This window comes from Daucus carota, chromosome 7 (genome assembly GCF_001625215.2).
Source record: "Daucus carota subsp. sativus chromosome 7, DH1 v3.0, whole genome shotgun sequence".
NCBI classification, from domain to species: Eukaryota; Viridiplantae; Streptophyta; class Magnoliopsida; order Apiales; family Apiaceae; genus Daucus; species Daucus carota.
This window is the reverse complement of record NC_030387.2, coordinates 12,133,014-12,151,942: the sequence shown is the minus strand read 5'-3', so window position 1 is coordinate 12,151,942 and position 18,929 is coordinate 12,133,014. Positions and strand designations below refer to the sequence as shown.

The 18,929-nt window shown below is 33.3% G+C and overlaps 2 protein-coding genes across 2 annotated transcripts; one reads left to right on the top strand and one right to left on the bottom strand.

The window, feature by feature from the left end:
* The first annotated feature begins 927 nt into the window (after window positions 1–927).
* LOC108196068 (zinc finger CCCH domain-containing protein 32) lies at window positions 928–5,547 on the top strand. The gene is made up of 7 exons (XM_017363160.2): window positions 928–949; window positions 1,069–1,259; window positions 1,579–1,644; window positions 3,115–3,234; window positions 3,317–3,628; window positions 3,718–4,035; window positions 5,146–5,547. Exons 1-7 carry the CDS (start codon window positions 928–930, stop codon window positions 5,545–5,547), a joined length of 1,431 nt encoding a protein of 476 aa, XP_017218649.1.
* A 4,800-nt stretch (window positions 5,548–10,347) lies between these two features.
* Window positions 10,348–17,767, bottom strand: LOC108194709 (GTP-binding protein OBGC, chloroplastic). Its single transcript, XM_064081447.1, has 6 exons — window positions 16,683–17,767; window positions 15,890–16,163; window positions 15,141–15,429; window positions 13,729–13,888; window positions 13,205–13,313; window positions 10,348–10,622 (listed from the first exon to the last, which is right to left on the bottom strand). The coding sequence occupies exons 1-6, from the start codon at window positions 17,660–17,662 to the stop codon at window positions 10,539–10,541; spliced, it is 1,896 nt and encodes a 631-aa protein (XP_063937517.1). The 5' UTR covers window positions 17,663–17,767; the 3' UTR covers window positions 10,348–10,538.
* Window positions 17,768–18,929: the final 1,162 nt, after the last annotated feature.

Sequence of the window (18,929 nt, the reverse complement as noted above, 5' to 3'; positions counted from 1 at the left end):
TTCACTAAGATATTATATATATATTTATGCATAAATGTGTGCGCGTGTACTTGTGCGTGTGCGTGTGCGTCCCCCAACACCGCGCATAAAATGTAAGCGCGTGAAGTAAAATAAATTTCTCAATTTAATCCGTCAAAAAATAAAATAAATACAGGACATAACAATTACTATACAAAATCATATGGATTGCATTTAGATATATTTTTATATATTTGTCCCAGCGGGTAGCACGTAGCACATAAGTGTGTATCATGTAAGCGTTTAAGCCTGTGAAATAATCAATCTACATCACTTTTAAACAATACTTATTAAACTTTAAAAATACTTTGAGTTACTGAATTATACATTTTTATATATTATTAAATAATAATAATAAATTATACATATATTGAAACTTATACAAACTTAAATACAACTTTAGAAATTATTCCTTTAGTTAAGTGCTTTTGTTGAAAACAACAATTTTAATTAAGGTCTCCCATATTCAGTTGCTCATAAAATGTGTTAGTGTAGTTAAGTTGAAGTGAGTTAAAGTAGTTTAGTTTATTAACTGCTATAACTCAGAGTCGGTCTGTGCATGAACTACCATCAAACAAAACATAAACAACAAAAACCATAAATAATAGTAAACCTTTTTAGAATGAGAAGAAAAGAAAGTGTACTCTACGCTCATATGCATACAAGTATAGAGAGAGAAAGAGCAGAAGAAACCCGAAACCCCCAAAAGAAACTTCTCTCAGTCTCTCTATAATATCCATCAAACCAATCACTCATTTTCTGCATTTATCATATCAATATCCGTGTGTATCTGACAAAATCTCTTATTTATTTCAGATATTTAGATATCTTGATTAGATATCATATTATATTGTGAATGGTGTGTATATATAGGGGTGTATATCTTTGAAGAGGTGTGTGGATTAAAGCATGGAGAGAAAAGTGATACAAGGTGAGACAAGCTTAGAAGGTGAATTAAGTGATAGTTCCATTTTAATTTAAGTTGAATTTGAGTTGCATGTGTTTTGATTTTTGTAATATGTTTGATTTTTGATTGATTGTGAAATTCAGAGCCTATGTGGAACTTGGGATTAGGTGATGGTAGTAAAGACGATAGTGATAATGGTGGTGATAGTGGTGGTGATGGTGCTAATGGGTACCCGGAGAGGACGGATGAGGCTGACTGTATTCATTATCTGAGGACAGGGTCTTGTGACTACGGTGCAAAGTGCCGGTTTAATCATCCACTTGATCGTAATTCAGTATGTTTGTTGTGATTATTTTGTTTAATTTGATTGTCTATGTTAGGGTTTTAACGAAATTTCTGTGATTACTTCAGGTTGTTGCTGAATTCGTTGTGATTTAGGGTTTTTTCATTAAAAGGGGAAATTTTTTTATCTTTGATTTGGTTTTTGATTGATTAGTGGTGACTAATGATATTGTGGGATAGATTTCATACCGGTTTGATTGGAAAGATTTGTGATGAAATATTATTAGTTTAAGTAGCTATTAAGGTTTGGAGTGTATAGAGTTGTGAATTTGGCTTGCTTAGTATGAATTCTTATTGATATTTGTTGCTAGGTTAATGATGCTATGAGGGCTATTGAAGGAGAGCTTCCCGAGCGATTTGGCGAACCTATCTGTCAGGTTAATTTATCAACATAACTTGTTGAATCTCAATGTATGGTTTTTTTTTATAATTTGAATGATGATGCATGATTTCTGGTTATATTACTTTGTTGTTGTTTCCTCACTATGTCTTCCATGTATAAGGTGAATCTAAGTATTCTAGTTATGAATAATCCTTTTCTTAAATCATCTTTATGTTATTAAAGATCTGAACTTGATGATATTCGAGATTGGAAGACAAATACTGATGATTCTTGAATTTCCTAAATCATCTTTACATTATTAAAGATTTGAACTTTATGATATTTAAATTTGGAAGACATATATTGATGATTTTATTAATTAATCCACCTATTGCATAACTTCTAAATGCAACCACATTCAATTCTATTACATGAATATTCTTTATTTGTCTTTTACATCAGTTGAATTCCGTTTTTCATATGTGAAGGTAGTTTTTTTTGAGCCAAAATATATATATGTTGATTATATCTTTAATTTTTAATCAATTGTAATTTTTTGGTGTCTCTCATATCTCCGATCATAAATACTCTATTTGTTTGCTTCTTCCTAGCATATTTTTTAAAAAGGCCTTTTGATAATATATGTAAGAAAGGAGTATGATATAGGTGATATCACTTTTATATAATTTTTATGATAAAATTCTATGAAATGTTCTCCAGTTTTGTAAATACAAGTTTGCCTTATTACTTTTGGCTTAATATTGTTTAGAGAAGGAGATCTTTTTATTAATAAATTTGGTTGAGCCATTACCTATTGTGGGTATACTATATCTAGTCAAATAGGATATGTTTCTGTTCCTTTAGTTGTATATACAAGCCCAAAATTTGATTTCAAATATTTACAAATGTTATTCCTAAAAACTTTATATCAGGTTTGAAAAGCTTTATGTTTGCTTGGATGTATCTTTATATATAACATGATTGCTGCAACTCTGTGTGCACCATCAATCTCTTAAATATTTGGTATCTACAATTCAAGATAGGGAATCAACCCCTGTTTCTTAAGGAAGTACCCTTTTGGTTATTGTGGCGCATTATGTTGACACCAAGAAGTACTATATGTCAACGAGGATATAATATTGTTTGCATTAAATTAGGAAAATTTGATTAGTTTGCACGCATGAATAGATACGAGGTTTTGTCACTCTAATATGATTATAACTTTGTCTTAATTTTTTTCAATGTAATAGAAAGTTTGTCATGTATCATTTTTATTTTGTAGGTTGATTTATTAACTTGTACTGAATTGAATACGAACGAACGTAGAAATTATAAGTTCAAATCTAGTAAAACATATAATTGATACCTTGTACAAAAATTCAAGTTAATTATGCCTTACTTTGGTTCAACTACTTATAATAAGACATTTAATCATATTTTTAGTATTATAAAAATATATCTTTTCGTAGTTGGTTCGGTTTTAATTTTTTTTTGTTTAACAATGGTGTTCGTATTCATCTTGTAGTACTATATGAGAACGAGAATGTGTAAGTATGGTGCTTCATGTATATATCACCATCCAAAACATGAAGGTGGATCTGCAAGCTCAGTAGCAATAAACATCTTTGGATATCCCCTTCGCCCGGTATGTTGCTTATTCATACTACTAAGTTATCCACTTCTTTTTTTTTTGAAGGCAAGTCATATATTTAAAATTGTTGTGATAGGGTGAAGAAGAGTGTTCATACTACCTGAAAAGTGGACAATGTAAATATGGGATGACGTGTAAATTTCACCATCCACAGCCAGCTGGCATACATATCTTAGCTCCTGGACCTTTGCTTGCAACGCCAGTCGTGCCTGTTTTATATCCAACCATACAATCACCTGGCCCGTTATCTCAACAGTATGGTGTTGTAGTTGGTAATTGGCCAGCTGCAATGCCTACTGTTCTCCTAGGATCATATATTCAAGGGTTGTATGGTGAAGTTATTTTTTCACCAGGGATTGTCCCAATGGCTGGTTGGAACCCTTATCAAGTATGTGCTTTGTTATTCTCAAATTGGCTAGTGATGTGATTAAATAAGTAACTAGCTATTCTAATATGTTGTCAAGTGATCTTTCACAGGCACCTATGAATTCAATTGCGTCTCCAAGTGCTCTATCTGGTTTGGGAGCGGAACATATTTATGGAATGACACAATTGTCTTCTTCAACTCCTGACTATGTTGGTCCTTATCTCTCGATGACATCTCCCGCTGGCCCTTCAAGTTCTAACCAGAAAGACCATTCTTTTCCGGAAAGACCTGGTCAGGATAAATGCCAGCATTATCTAAAAACAGGTGAATGCAAATTTGGATCGAGTTGTAAATATGACCATCCAACACAATGGAGTGCTACAAATACAAATTTTATCCTCAGTCCTATGGGCCTTCCTTTACGTCAGGTAAATTTATAATCTTCAAGTATGTGTTTTTCTAATAGTTTGAATTATGTGTTGTAATTGAAGGAAAATGATTATTACATATAAATTATTAATGTTATTGTTGATGTTGTTAAATGCATAAAATGTTGTGTTGTTTTGTTTATCTTCTGTATCTTTAAGTAGTCACTAGTGTTTTCTCATATACATGAATAATATGGTGTTGGTTGGCATATGAAGGACGAATTCTCGATTTTAGCCCTCAAAGTTGATTTCATTCTTAAAACTAGTTATTTTTCATCATGCATATAGTCGTCTATTCACGTATCACGACGTCATATATAATAAATTATGTCATTCTTCCAACTAGTTATTGGTTTGGTCTTTCATGTTGCTGTCCAAGTTCGTATGAGAGTGTCACACACACACCGTCACCGTTAGTGTACAACGAATTTGTAAGGAGATTATGATTGTAGATGGATTATAAAAGTTTATGACAATGTTAACGACTTATTTGATTCTAAACAAGATGAGCAACTAAAAGAGCACCCTCCAAGCAAATTCAGCCAATAACTACAAGAAGCCCGTATGTGTCAGCCTCTTAATTATAAAACATATGTAGGGTCATAAATAGGGATAGTCATGGCCCAGTGCAGCTGGGTGGTACACTAGACCCATATGAAACTGCATCTATATTTCGAGTCACACTCTTTGCCCTGGACCAAATATATAGCATTACATTAGATTTTCATTATACTTTTGTTTTTAACATTATTAACTCGTAGTCTGTTGTTACTTCATACATCAACTAATTTTAGTAATCTAAACTTTTGACAAGAGGGGAATTGAAATCTAGTGCTCGAAAGTGGAAGCTCTTAACCAATACATGAGATGAATGATGCTAAGAAGTGTTATTGTTTAGCCAACCAAGTTTATTTTCTTCTTGCTTTTCCAAATCATATTTTGACTTGCTTATACAACTTTATTATTTCGTAGACTTTAGTTATTCTTAGGTGTCAAAGGCTATGAGTGATGGTATTCATCCATCTTCATGTATATGAATATATTGGATGTCTCCGAGCATGTTATCACTTATTAAACAATACCTAATTTTATTTTTTGATATTTTCCCAGGGTACACCAGTTTGTTCTCAATATGCAATGGATGGAGTATGCAAATTTGGTCATTCTTGCAAATTCGATCATCCGATGTCGACACTGAGTTACAGTCCACCTACATCTTCTCTGAGTGATATTCATGTTTCTCCCTACCCTGTTGGCTTGTCAACGACCACATTGGCCCCATCTTCTTTGTCAATGAAGCTAAAGCCTGAAGTTACGGCAAGATCTAACAAAGAAGACTTCACTACCAAAAAGCTTACCTCTGCTAGCTCAACTGCAAGTTCAGTCAGTTCTATCTCTTCACAGAATCTTCCCCTACTAGAATCTGGTATCCAGCAGTCTATTCAGAGCTCTAAGTCTTCAGCTGATAGCAGTATTACTCCTCATGTTAGCGATGTCCGCACATCAGTCTGAGTATTTTATTGGATATTTTTATCCTAAATAACTTTCATGAATTTTATGTTATAATTTTGTGCAAGCCGTCTATTAACAGGCTGGCTTAGCTTAATCGTTTTTCTATGACAATTAAATTTGAACATGAATAAGCCATATCCAACTTCAGATGGCCAGCGTCCGCATTAAACCTTATGAAGCATGTCATCCATTTTCTACATACCGAAAAAAATCGTTTTGAAATTATGAACTTGTGAACTTTGGATGATGGGAGGCACGTTTTCAGGGTATGGTATATGGATACTAGAGAGCTACAACTTATATAGATTTTCCGGCACGACGGTAATAGTTGTATACACTAGCAAGGAAGGTGAAAATTCAAGTTTAATATGCATTGTAGGAAAGATGAAAATTCCTCCTCGCGAAATAAAAATTCCAAGCCCCTCGATTGTTATCGGAGTTTAATGGTGAGTTTGAATAATAATAGTAACAATAAGGTTCTCTTTATGTATGATCATGACTCTAGGTATTTTAGAATAGTTTGATATGTGCACCAAAATTTCAGCCTAGTATTAGCAAAGAGATTTGAATTTCCTTGTCAAAAAACAATAAGATTTTTCTAATAGATCACAAAATAAATTTATGAATGAAGAATCATATATTTTAGTTTTAGTTATTTTCCTCTTAAAACTTATGACATTCATGATTCAATGTATGAATGTTCCCTTTATGGAGAGGTATTAAATCTTTTTTTGCAATAATATGTTATGAAAGAATCGTGGTAACATATGTGGTCTTACGGTTAAAAACTTATCTAAATTGAGGTTAATGAGGTAGGTGATTGTTCATATCAGTTCATGCTGGTTAACTCCATTATTGGAAAGATGCGGGTGATGGTTCACTCAATAATAAAAAAAAGGCTGGGTGATGATGGTGTTGAAACTAAATTATGTTGTTCGTATCGGCTCATGAGTTATTGAAAAAAATGTTGATTAATGTTCACTCAATGTTTTAAGAAAAATGTGATGCTAAGTAACGTTGAAGATAGATTATGATAGATTTGATCTCGTAAAACTTATGAAGTATACCGACTTGGTTTGTTTTTGTTTGGTTATTTATTAAGAGTTATGTGGCATTTTGATTATTTATTTAAAGTTTTTGTGTCGCTATATCCATCTAACATGTTAGGCTTTGTCCCCTTATCCATTGTATTGAAAAGAAATACATATTCGGAAACACCGTAATTCTTTTATTCATTCTAGCAAGGGAAATAGATTTTTTTGTCACCCAACTTATTGTTTTTTTTAAAAACTTACCACTCATCTAATTTTTTTCTTTTACTCACTAACGGTAGGTTTGGATTCCTTTTTTAGTCACTAACTTAGGTTTAGATTTGATTACTAGCAGTATGATAATTTTTTGCAGCATCATTAATACATTGATAGTATGTAATATTTTGATGATATGACGTATGTTTATATCTTTATATATTGCAGTAATAACATGAAATGAGTTGATAAAAAATTAAAATCAAGAAAAATCATAATTAGACTTCTAGAAACATAAAAGAATATTGAAAATTCCATAAAAGAAACATATTGCTCATGTATTGTGTTTAAACTACAACATCAACAAACTAAATCTTGGACTAATTAAAAAACTTGGAATTGATTATGGTGTTATTAGATCACAAGGAAAAAAGGAATGCGGGTCGGCGCCTCGTTTCGCGATCCAGATCGTTCATTGTGACGAACCCGTGCTATTTATCAGATTGAATTGATTATGTCTGACTTTAATGGTAGAACATAATGATTAAAGGAGGAAGAAAAAGAAACATATGGAGAGGAAGAAATGTTGTGTATCATACTGATTAAATGAGCAAGAAGAAGAAGAAAGAGATGAAAAGGATAAACCAGTGTGTATATGTGTGTAAAACTGTAAATATCTAATCTATATGTGATGTGCAGCTGCTGAATTATTAGGATTATGCTCAGCCTTAGAGTTTACTTAAATTTGAGCTTACAAGCCCAAAAACTTTTCTTTTTGTTTCAAGTCCAGTACTATAAATGTATATATGTCATCTAATGTTTTAGATACCCCAACCTAATTTTAGACACACAAACCCAATTAAAAATCTGAAATAAATCGGATGGGTCATCGAACCTCAATCTCTTAGCTTTTATTCGACCCGACACAAGACAAATTCGCTATATACAAAACCAACACTCCTTTTTTGTCGCCAGAAAAATATAAAGCTATGGAGAATTTGAAGGCGTTATAGAAGAAGGATAAAAAGGAAAGAAGAGAGAATATGATGAAAGAAGACAACGATGAAAGAGATAAAAGAGATAAATTTGAAGGAAAAGATGAAGACGATAAGAAAAAGCATAAGAGAAGACGTACAGTGAATGTGTGTATAGTGTATTGCCCAGTACATGTACTTGGACATTATACTGTGCACGTTCATTTGTGTGGCTGGACAGCAAGAAGACATACAATATATCATGGATGTATGTATAGGTGTATTGCCCAATACATGTACTTGGATATTATGTTGTCCACATTTATTTGTGTTAGATGCACAGCTGGACTTTAATATGTGATTTTAATAGCACATAATAAGTAGGGATGAGCAGAAACTGAACCGAAAACCGAAAACCGCACGAAACCGCACCAAATAAAAACTGCACCGATGCTTTGAATTTGTTTTTGGTTTTCAAACTTTTAAAACCGAATACAAACCGAACCGAACCGCAATAATATTTTTATTTATTTATTTATTTTATATATTTAAATATAATATATAAATTAAATCTATTATAAAATATATAATTATGTTTTTATCCAAATATACGTTGCCACTGCCAGTAGATTCTCGTTGGTTCTCCATATATGCTCAAAACATGCAGGTGCTGCAAATTTGCAATATTACAGGCCGTAATATTCTCATTTTCTCACTGACTTTTTCAAATTTCTGCACCACTTCTAGATTGCTTCTGTAAACTATAAACATATGTAATTTTAAAGATTACCGAGCCAAACACTCGGATATATGTTGTCTCCAAGACTCCGAACCCGAGTCTGAGTAACATAGCATCTGTCTATGCATAAATGCTACAGCTTCAGCTGCATATGGTAAATATTGAGTCTCGCAACTTAAAATGAATTAAGCAATGCAGCTATGGAATCAAGTAAAATTTTGAATGGGAGGAAAATATATGTCATTGTGCCTATATATCTAATTTTGGCTGAGAAAATATTCTAGTTAAACATTTCTATACTAGCCTCATGGCCAGGGCCGGACTCTGTGGTGGGCTAAAACCCGGATAAGAATTTTAAAACAATTTTTTTTACTATTAGTAATATGTTGTGTAGAGGCTCAACCCAGTCCAGTGAGAAAGGTTTACGATATTTGGTTTTGTTTTCTTCAGTTTGGGCTGCATGGTCTGTGAAAAAAAAAGCCCGTGCATATTCTATTTAAAGTTTGCCTGTGCATATTCTATTTAAAGTTTATAACTTTTTGATTACTAAAACAGCACGGAACACTAAATAAACGAGCAGTCAGGAGGAACAGAGCAAGGGGGCAGGGGTTTTCTTTAACAACGTAGCATCTATTTTCCATTTTTTTGGTAAGTATCTTATATTTTTATATACTCTAGTCTATAATTATTTGATTTTCATACTATATAGACACACTAATATCCATACCTACTTTAAGCACAAGAATCACAATTTTATGTCTATTTTTAATACATGGATTACTAAATTCTCAATTCTATTAGTTTTAACACTAATCACTTTTTAAAGAGCAGAATGCACTTTGCTAGCAAATAATGAAGGGAAATTCCATTTAGTACCATTGTACTTTTGGCTTTTCCGTTTGATACCACATAACATTTTGGACTTCCGTGTGACATCACTGAACTATTGACTTTATACCGTATATGCCCTTCCGTCAGACAAAACGTTAGCAAGCCGTTTAAAACAAATTTTTTAATTAAATTAGAAAATAGAAAAGACTAAAATAAAACATAATACATATTTAAACATATAAACGAAAACAAAACAAGATTAAAATGAGCAAACAGAGGAAAAAAGAGGTCCGAGAGGGTGTGCATGGTGGTGGTCGATTGTTTTAATTTCGAGTTGATTTTGGTGGCTAAAGGGCAGTGTGGCCTCGTTTTAGCAGATATGCAACGACTCAGCCGCTTATCAGCTGATGACGGCGACGACAGATTTTGTCAACATTGAATGCTTGGGGTTGAATTAACGAAGGATAAAAAAGGCTGGCTGCTTTCTTGATGGCTGTGGTGGTATCATTGTTGACGGGTTTGATGGAGAATAATGAGATTGCTAATGGAGTTGCAGAATTACAGGGTAATAGAGAGGGATGATGTGGGTATAAGTGGGTGTATGTTCATATATGTGTGTATGTAATTAGATTTCGTGTGGGTGTGGGTGCAAATCGAAGGTGGCGGCTTCAGATCGTAGTGGCGGAGGCATGGCTAGGGTCCGAAGGGATAAGAAATATCCTAATTTCCTTAACCTCTTTTAATAGTTTTTCTTTTATGCTGTTTTTTTTAATTTAACTGTGTAACTAACGCTTGTTTAACGGAATGCTATGTTATACAAAGTCAATAGTTCAGTGATGCTACACGGAAGTCTAAAAGGTCATGTGGTATCAAACGGAAAAGCCAATAGTACAATGGTACTAAATGGAATTTCCCAATAATGAAATATCCCTATATGTTAGAAGGTTCTTATTCTTCTGGTTAATTAATTTTACTACATGACATTCAAGCATTGTTATTTTATTAATAATTTTAATACCCGAATGTAATCTTGTTTTATATTAATAATTATTTATTAAATGTTACTAAATATATAATACTAGGAAAATGTATATATGTGTAAAATTTTCATGAAAAAAGATAATACTAATTTGGAGTAGAAAATATCTTAGCCTAGGTGAAGTTAAAATTCTGGATCCGCCCTGCTCGATACAGAAGAAACTACTGAGGCCATCTTACTGCAGCTGCCCGTCGCTTGATATTTGATGAGCCCCCATTCTTATAATCATGCCACACCATCTCCATCTAGTTCAAATTACACCAAAGAAAGTTATTAGATTTCTAAGACCATTTCTAAGAACTTCCATGTCTATTATAAACAAATCTATACATACGAATCACGCACACACATTACATGACCACGTCATTCCAGCTACACTGAGAGATCATTCTTCCCATGAATGCAAGTAGTCAAGTTCAATGTTAATAGACATAACATGCAGTGATTTTAGACCTGACAACTTGGTACACGACATGAAAACACAATACGAACATGAGACGAAAAGTTAATGTTTGGGTTTCAACTTTTGGTACACGAACATGAAAGTAACGATAAATAGAGGAAGAAGCCGGAGCCTATGCACTACCAAAGAATGGACCTGATAGAATCAATCGATTGCATAAGATATACCAAAAAAACCACCTAGGTTTAGTGTCTGATATGGGTTTTCATTTTATATACACAAAACTAAAGTACGCGATATAAAAATATTTTTATGTAAATAAGTATATTTTCATGTAAAAATTATATATTTACATATAATATATATATATATATATATACATGTACAAATTTGTACACAATTGTATGTAAATATAAATATTTAACATATATTTCTTAAAATAATACATAAAAAATGTATTTTAAAAATATAATTTAATTAAATTTTATTATATATATATATATATATATATATATATATATATGAACAAAGTTCCATGTAGTCCACATATTTACTGTAGTACCGTAGACCACGTATGTTCTACAACTATAGAATGACATAAAAACATTGCAAAATGTGTTATTTTGCAAATCATTTTCTATAAACATCATTATTTTTTTAAAAATTTTGACAATCCTAAACATTCTACAAGTTAAATAGTGAAAAACACATTATTATGCAAAACATGTTAAGTTTGCAGAACATATTTACATATTACAGAACATATGTGTTCTACTTATCGAACATAAATGATTTTCAATATTTTTCATGAAATAGTGATATTTATAAAATGTATTTCACAAAATAACAAGTTTCATACATTTTACAATGTTTTTATGTCATTCTATAGTTGCAGAACATACGTGGTCTACGGTATAACAGTAAATATGTGGACTACATGGAACTTAACTCATATATATATATATATATATATATATATATATATATATAGAGAGAGAGAGAGAGAGAGTTAAGTTCTATGGAGTACAAAAAATATTGGAGTATTGGAGTACAAAGTGATAAAATGTAATCTAGTCATCTAAATTTCAATTTTTTTTGTTCAATAATATTTGTAAATATCTGACAACCTGCACATTATATTCTACGACATAAACATTGTAATCCAAAAGAGTAGAATAATTTCTTTTATAAATCACAAGACTATGTTCTGCAATATAACTACTAAGCAGAACAACAATCTTAATACTTGTTAAAGTTGAAAGATATTAATGAATAACCAACAATTATGTGCAAGACAACTTATAAATGATAGATTATATATAAATTTGGATAATCATACATGTTATTTAGGATCAAACTAAAAAATTATGATTTGTACTCCAATACTCCAATGTTTTTATGTACTCCATAGAACTTAACTCTCTCTCTCTCTCTCTATATATATATATATTATATATATATATATATATATATATATATATTAAATGTACACGAAAAGTATACGACATATTTCGAAGCAAATGGATTTCAGATTAGGTACAAGAATCCTAAACGGGTCGGGTACGGTTTCACCATCAAGTACACTAAACACGAAAGTACACGACACGAAACAATTGATAGGTCTAAGTGATTTACCAGTTTAAAATAGAAAAAAGTGTGTCTGCCAGAATATTTTTGATCTGCTCTTAATTGCATATTACAACACACATTTTTCTATTTCACTTTCAACTAATTTTAGTTTATGGTTATATTCTGACACTGTTTAACAGAGTATGAAGAGACTTTAATAATTTAAGCTTGTAAGAACTGAAGTAAGGCCCTTTTAACATGGGATAATTATCTAGTTGGTCACTAAAGTGGGCTTAATGTATCAAGTTGGTCACTGAACTGAAAACGGTATCAGGATGGTCACTAAAGTCATGATAAATTTGAGTTCAAGCACTAAAAATATTATTTATTGAGTTTTACACACTATTTTTAAATGTTACAATAACCAATTAAAAGGCTATGACTTCTAGTATTTATGATAATATATTTAGATATTATCAAGTTTATTTATTATTTATTATTTATTATATAATTATTTTCTTGGCTTTAATTAAAAATAAATAAAAAATAAAATTGATAAAATCTAAATAAATTTTATAAATTCTAGAAGTCATAACCTTTTAGTTGGTTGTGGTAACTTTCAATAATAATGTGTAAAACTCTATAAATAATATTTGTATTGCTTGAACTCATATTTCGAGGTACTTGTTTGATATTTATGATGACTTTAGTGACCACCTTGATACCGTTTTCAGTTCAGTGACCAACTTGATACATTAAGCCCACTTCAGTGACCAACTAGATAATTAACCCAACATGGGTAACATGAGGGGGAATAGAAACTAAGAGGGGAGGCAAAAATAATGGGTGACATACCTCACCAATGACAACAGTGTCCCCCTCTTTAACACCAAGCCTTGTAAGAGATTTAAATACTCCACATGCCTCAAGGACGTGTTGAAACCTTCTGTCAGAATCTACATAACTGTTGGCACAAAGTTTGTAAAAGCGTTATAATGTGCAACTTCAGCAACAGTAAATATGAATCACTGTTTTCTCCTAGAAGTGTAAAACATTATAACTTATACACAGGGGGCCAATTTCAGCAAGCTCGTGAGGTTTTAAAGCACAAAAGAACCATGCAGTGATGTCCAAGACAGTACTTGCAAATGGTTGTCCAAACAGTAAACTTATCTTCCAAACCTGGATAATGTCAGCTTAAAAAAACAAGGCAGCCTACACTAGCAGTTCAAGAAATTTTTTCTAATTTTTGCCCTCAGAGGGGCAACCATGCAGGTGTAACAGAGCAAGAATACTAATTTTGGTAATAGACATATGATGCAAGACCAAAAAAATATGATACAACTTAGTTTAAAATCCACCAAGCCAATAGGTCATACCTCCAGTTCGTCATCTGGACAAAACGTTGCAGCCCCGCTCCGACTACATTCCAAGTATTTGAAGAGGTGTCATGAGAGATCTCAAACTCATTTATTGGAGACTTTCGCTGCTTTGACACCATATCAGCCACATGGTTTAAATTTAAAGGGCTATTAAAACCTAAATCAAATAGAAGTCATCATGTCAGTACACCAGAAATAGAAGTGCGTGCATAAAAGTATAGATCTGGATCGGCGGAGAATATATCTTTAGAACAACAGAAAACCTTTTTGCTAAATAAAATTTTACAACTCAGTAAAAAAACATAGAACAGAGTCTGGGGGCATACCCCGCGAGTGCATCACAAAACCAAACAACAAAACCTACTAGTTTGGTCTGGATCCAATTTTAAAGAACTAAACCAAACATGAACAAAGAAACTAACCGTCGAGATATCAGTATTCATTAGTACATGTATTTCTTATCAAAACCAAACCATAATGAAACCAAAATGAACTTAAACAAATTATGAATACTTAACTAATATATTATTTGTTGCTCATAGCATTTTTAACTTTAGATGTACTCTGGTTATAACATTTAAGTGAATATATAAATTTAAACCATATGAATACTAAAAGCAATATATAAACATTAAACAAGGAAAATCTAATTTGCTTGTAGTGATTTGCAGGCTTAAGAAGGGGGTGGGTGGGGGGGATGACAAAAAATATATTTATTCCACAGACTTTATGGTGACTGGCATTGGGTGGGGCTTGCTAAGCTTTTTTAGAAGAAAATTTCTTTTAATAATTTTCGCCTCCAGCCTGGTTATTTCTGTGATAGCATGGTCATGTCATTGGTACTGTAGAAAAAGTAGCTACATTAAGGCACTGCATCATTGTAACAAGTGGAGAAGTAGTAGCTACATATACGTATAAATACTTACTCTTCTGGCCTAGTTTTCTATTTGCTATAGCCATTGAATGATATCTTCTAACTAACATGATTCCTAGATTTTATCTTGGTAACATTTTTAAACGACTATGTACCAAAAAAAAGAGGGGAGAGGCTGTGCCCATCCTGGGCTACATGTGGATCCATTGGATAAAGTCAAGCATCAAGGACTTTAATGCATACCAGAAGACCCATCAATTTACTAGTAATGAAAGATAACTAAAGCAGGTGACTACACAGTACTATACCGTATTTTAAAACTTGAGATTAATATTTACATGTGTGAGAACTGAGAACTAACATGTATTAAAGATATGCGAGGAGCTACTATGTCCGAAACATAGAAATATAATCCTGGCATATTTTCGAAAATGAAATTAGAGTGAAAAAAAACCAGGAACATGATGTAAAGTATACGCAGAAATAGACTAGGTCACTGAGTTTTATTGAAAAATATTCAAATTAGTCTGTCAACCTTCTCCTTTAGCGGCTTCTTTTCTTTTTTGTACAAGCTCATAAGCAGCATATATCACTTCCCGAGTGCCTTCTCCCGTCGCTGCACTCATGCAAAAAGGTTCAATCCCACGAGATTGTAATGTTTCCTTGAAAGATGGCCAATTTTCATATGCGTCGGGAAGATCCATTTTGTTGTATGCTACTATGTAAGGCTTTTCAGCAAGTTCTGGACTAAACATTTCCAACTCAAGACGGACTGCATCATATTCATACTCTGGTTGCTGTGACGAGCCATCAACAATGTGTACCTAAGCCTCCACATTGATAATGTTGCAATTAGTACACCATTATGCATTACGACTTACGTAAAGTTCATATGTATGAGTAGTCTAATGATCTTTTATTATTATGATCACGTCTAGAAAGACTAAAACTACAGAAAGGATCTCAGTGACTTTCGCGGCATAGGAAGAGAATTTTTACTTAAATCTTTTATTCAAAATATTTACACGAATATATTGCCACAAGGTTCTAAAACAACAATAACAATAGTTGGACATTTAAATTATTTAAGTTGTGCCCTCCAAAGAAATGTACTAGCTTTAACCTAGTTTAATAAAATAAGTAGAGAAGAAGAAAACTCTATGCATAATACGTAGAATCAGAATGCTATAAAGACAAATATGTCATGTAATCATCTAATGAACAGGAAAAATATATAGCTATCCATAATATAAATATTGAGCGTAAAGCCACGGCAGTTTATACCAGAACTGAGCATCTTTCTGTGTGCCGGAGAAACTCATGGCCTAAACCAAAACCACGATGTGCACCTTCAAGCAAACCAGGCAGATCAGCAACAACCATTGAAGCATCATAGTCAAATGATACCACACCTAAATTGGGAAGCAAGGTTGTAAATGGGTAATTGGCAATGTTTGGCTTCGCAGCACTTACAACACTGAGTAACGTGCTTTTCCCAGCATTTGGAACTCCCACTATCCCAACATCAGCCACCAACTTCAGCTCTAACTCTAACCACCTGTTTGGGGAAAAAAAAAATGCAATTTTCAACTCGAGGGACAATAGTCACTCCAAAAAATAAGTTACTCTGCACACTTGGGTTTATAAATGGTTTGCCAAATCTCATTCTTGACCAGTACGTATTATAATGTGCTATTATTCTATTACAAAAAGCAAATCATACATTGGCTAGTGTCAGAACTCAGAACATAGTGTAACCATATCACTTTTATCAAACTTCTTTCTTCAAATAATTACTAGATGACTCGTGTATCTATTATTTGGATTCCAATCTTTCATAAAAGCACAATAGTCTAAGATAATCAAGACTCAAGCGAGAGTAAATTATAACAACTTAGATTTGATGTGAAGTAGGAAAAACTCATGCCTAAACCAAAAGCCACTACATGAAATAATAAAATTTGATGTAAGCTCAAGGAAATATCTGGGCAGAACTTGATATTATTCTACAGAATTACACGTAAACTGTACAACTATATAAATAAAAATAATTATGCATATAATTCAAAGTACTCACATTTCTGCACCCTCTTCACCATTCTCGGCAATCTTGGGCACCCTATTCGTCCCCGACTTAAAAGCAGCATTCCCTCTCCCACCTCTTCCTCCCGGTAACAACAATGCCCTCTGCCCTGGATTCAACAACTCAAACAGCAATTCCCCTTCCTCCCCATCCTTCCCGGCCTCTCTAACAACTGTCCCAGGTGGCACCTTCACCACAACACTATCCCCTTTAGCACCGTGCATATTGCTCCCCTTGCCATGACTCCCTCTCCCCGCACGATAATGAATACTCTGCCTAAACGGCAACAAAGAATTCATCGAACCATCAACTTCGACATACACATGACCACCTCTCCCACCATCTCCACCCGAAGGCCCACCCAACGGAACAAACTTCTCCCTCCTTATCGCCACACAACCATTGCCTCCATCCCCAGCTTTCACAAAGATTTTCGCCCTGTCGAAACATCTCATCACAGCTGGCACCCCCTTCTCCTTCTCCCTCTCCCCCTCTTCCCCATTCTCATCCACACCCTCAAACTCATCTCCCAACTCTCCATCCCCAAACCCCAACACAACCTCATCATCAAACTCCTCATCATCCTCCTCGTTATCAGAACCAATTTCAAACAACTCAAACTTCCCATAATCAAACCCCAATTCCTCATCACCACCACCAATTTCCTCAACTTTCTCGCCATTTACTGGCGGTTTTCGAGCCGAAACATCACGAATCGAATTCAAGTCGGAGAGCGTGATTTCCGGGGCTGAAAATTGAGATGGGTCAGCGATAAAATCGTCTTTGGGGGGTAAACGAGTGTAAGTAGTGGCTTCGAGCTGGGGAATAGAGCGAGATTTAAGGAGAGGGTTAGGGTTAGGAGTGAGCTTTCTGGGTTTAGCTTTTCTTGGGCTTCGTTTGATTTTACAGTAAGGTGGAGATAAGAGTTGTCGAGAGAAAGGTGTGTATATAGATATAGATGATGTTGATGCCATTGATGTGTTAATGAAATCAAGAAGAAGATGATGAAGGGTTTAAACAGTTTTTTAAGAATAGATAGATAACGGCACTTGTCAACTGGCTTGCAAATATAAGTACGCTAGTTATGTAAGAATGTATGCAACTGTTTCTTAAAAATGAGATTGGAAGTTTGTAATTCATTGAATTTTGTTTGTGATTAATTGAATTTTATCATGGCAGGATTTTCTAATATATATCGGGTAAGTTAAACCAAATTCAACTATATAGGAATTTTTACACTAAAGAAATTTCACAAAATTATCATCAAAGTTCTGTTGTTTTCGTTTGCACAATCGCTGTATGTTTCTTGTTTACGAGTACATGAAGAAAGGGGGAGTTTGTTTTGTGCACCGAGAGATAATGATTGTGGTTTCCGTTTGCACAATCGATGTATGTTTCTTATTTACGAGTACATGGAGTTTGTTTTGTGCACTGATAGATGCTAGTGGAACTTAATTAAAGTAAAGCTGTAAGAGGGTGTACACCGTGAAAAGTATGAAAAGTATAGAATGTGTTTAATCTTACATGTATCATAACCGCACTTTGCCAATAGTACATCATGACATATCAACTAATAACATACTTCTGAATTTTAAAATGGAGGCGCTCTTCACAGAGTTTGGTACATAAAAGTTTATTGATCCCGATTCATCCAATCAAATTATGGTTGTTGCGATTATGTAGCTCCATTTAAGTTATCTCTTCTTTTCATGATTTAACAATCATTTAATTTAATTAGTCACAATTCTTTTTGTGTCGTTGCACTAAATTATGCTAGGAAAATTTCCTAAAATATTCCTTCGCTTTCTAATTATCCAGAGCTTGCATACATTATGATAGTGACAAAAAATGTGATTGTGTATTAGTTTTGGGGTTGTTATAGTGGAAATAATCACCGGAAGCCGTTCATGGATTTTCTGTTGGTATTCACATCTTCCAGATGCATGAAGAGTAAAATGTTGAATGAATTGTTGGACACACGCCTCTCACATCCGACAAGACAGCAAGAACATGGGATAATTCTTGTTTTGAACAAAACATTCGTGTGTTTGTGCTCCAATCCCAAATCTCGCCCATCTATGCTTACTTGTTCGCGTGTCTGTTCTCCCCATCTGTGTCTACCTTATCTCAAGCGTTTTTACAAACTCCAAGGACGTTGACTAAGAAGTCTATATATACCACTTCAGTTGAAGAAATTTGTTAATTTTGTGTATTCTACTTGATTTTTAGAGTAATAACTTT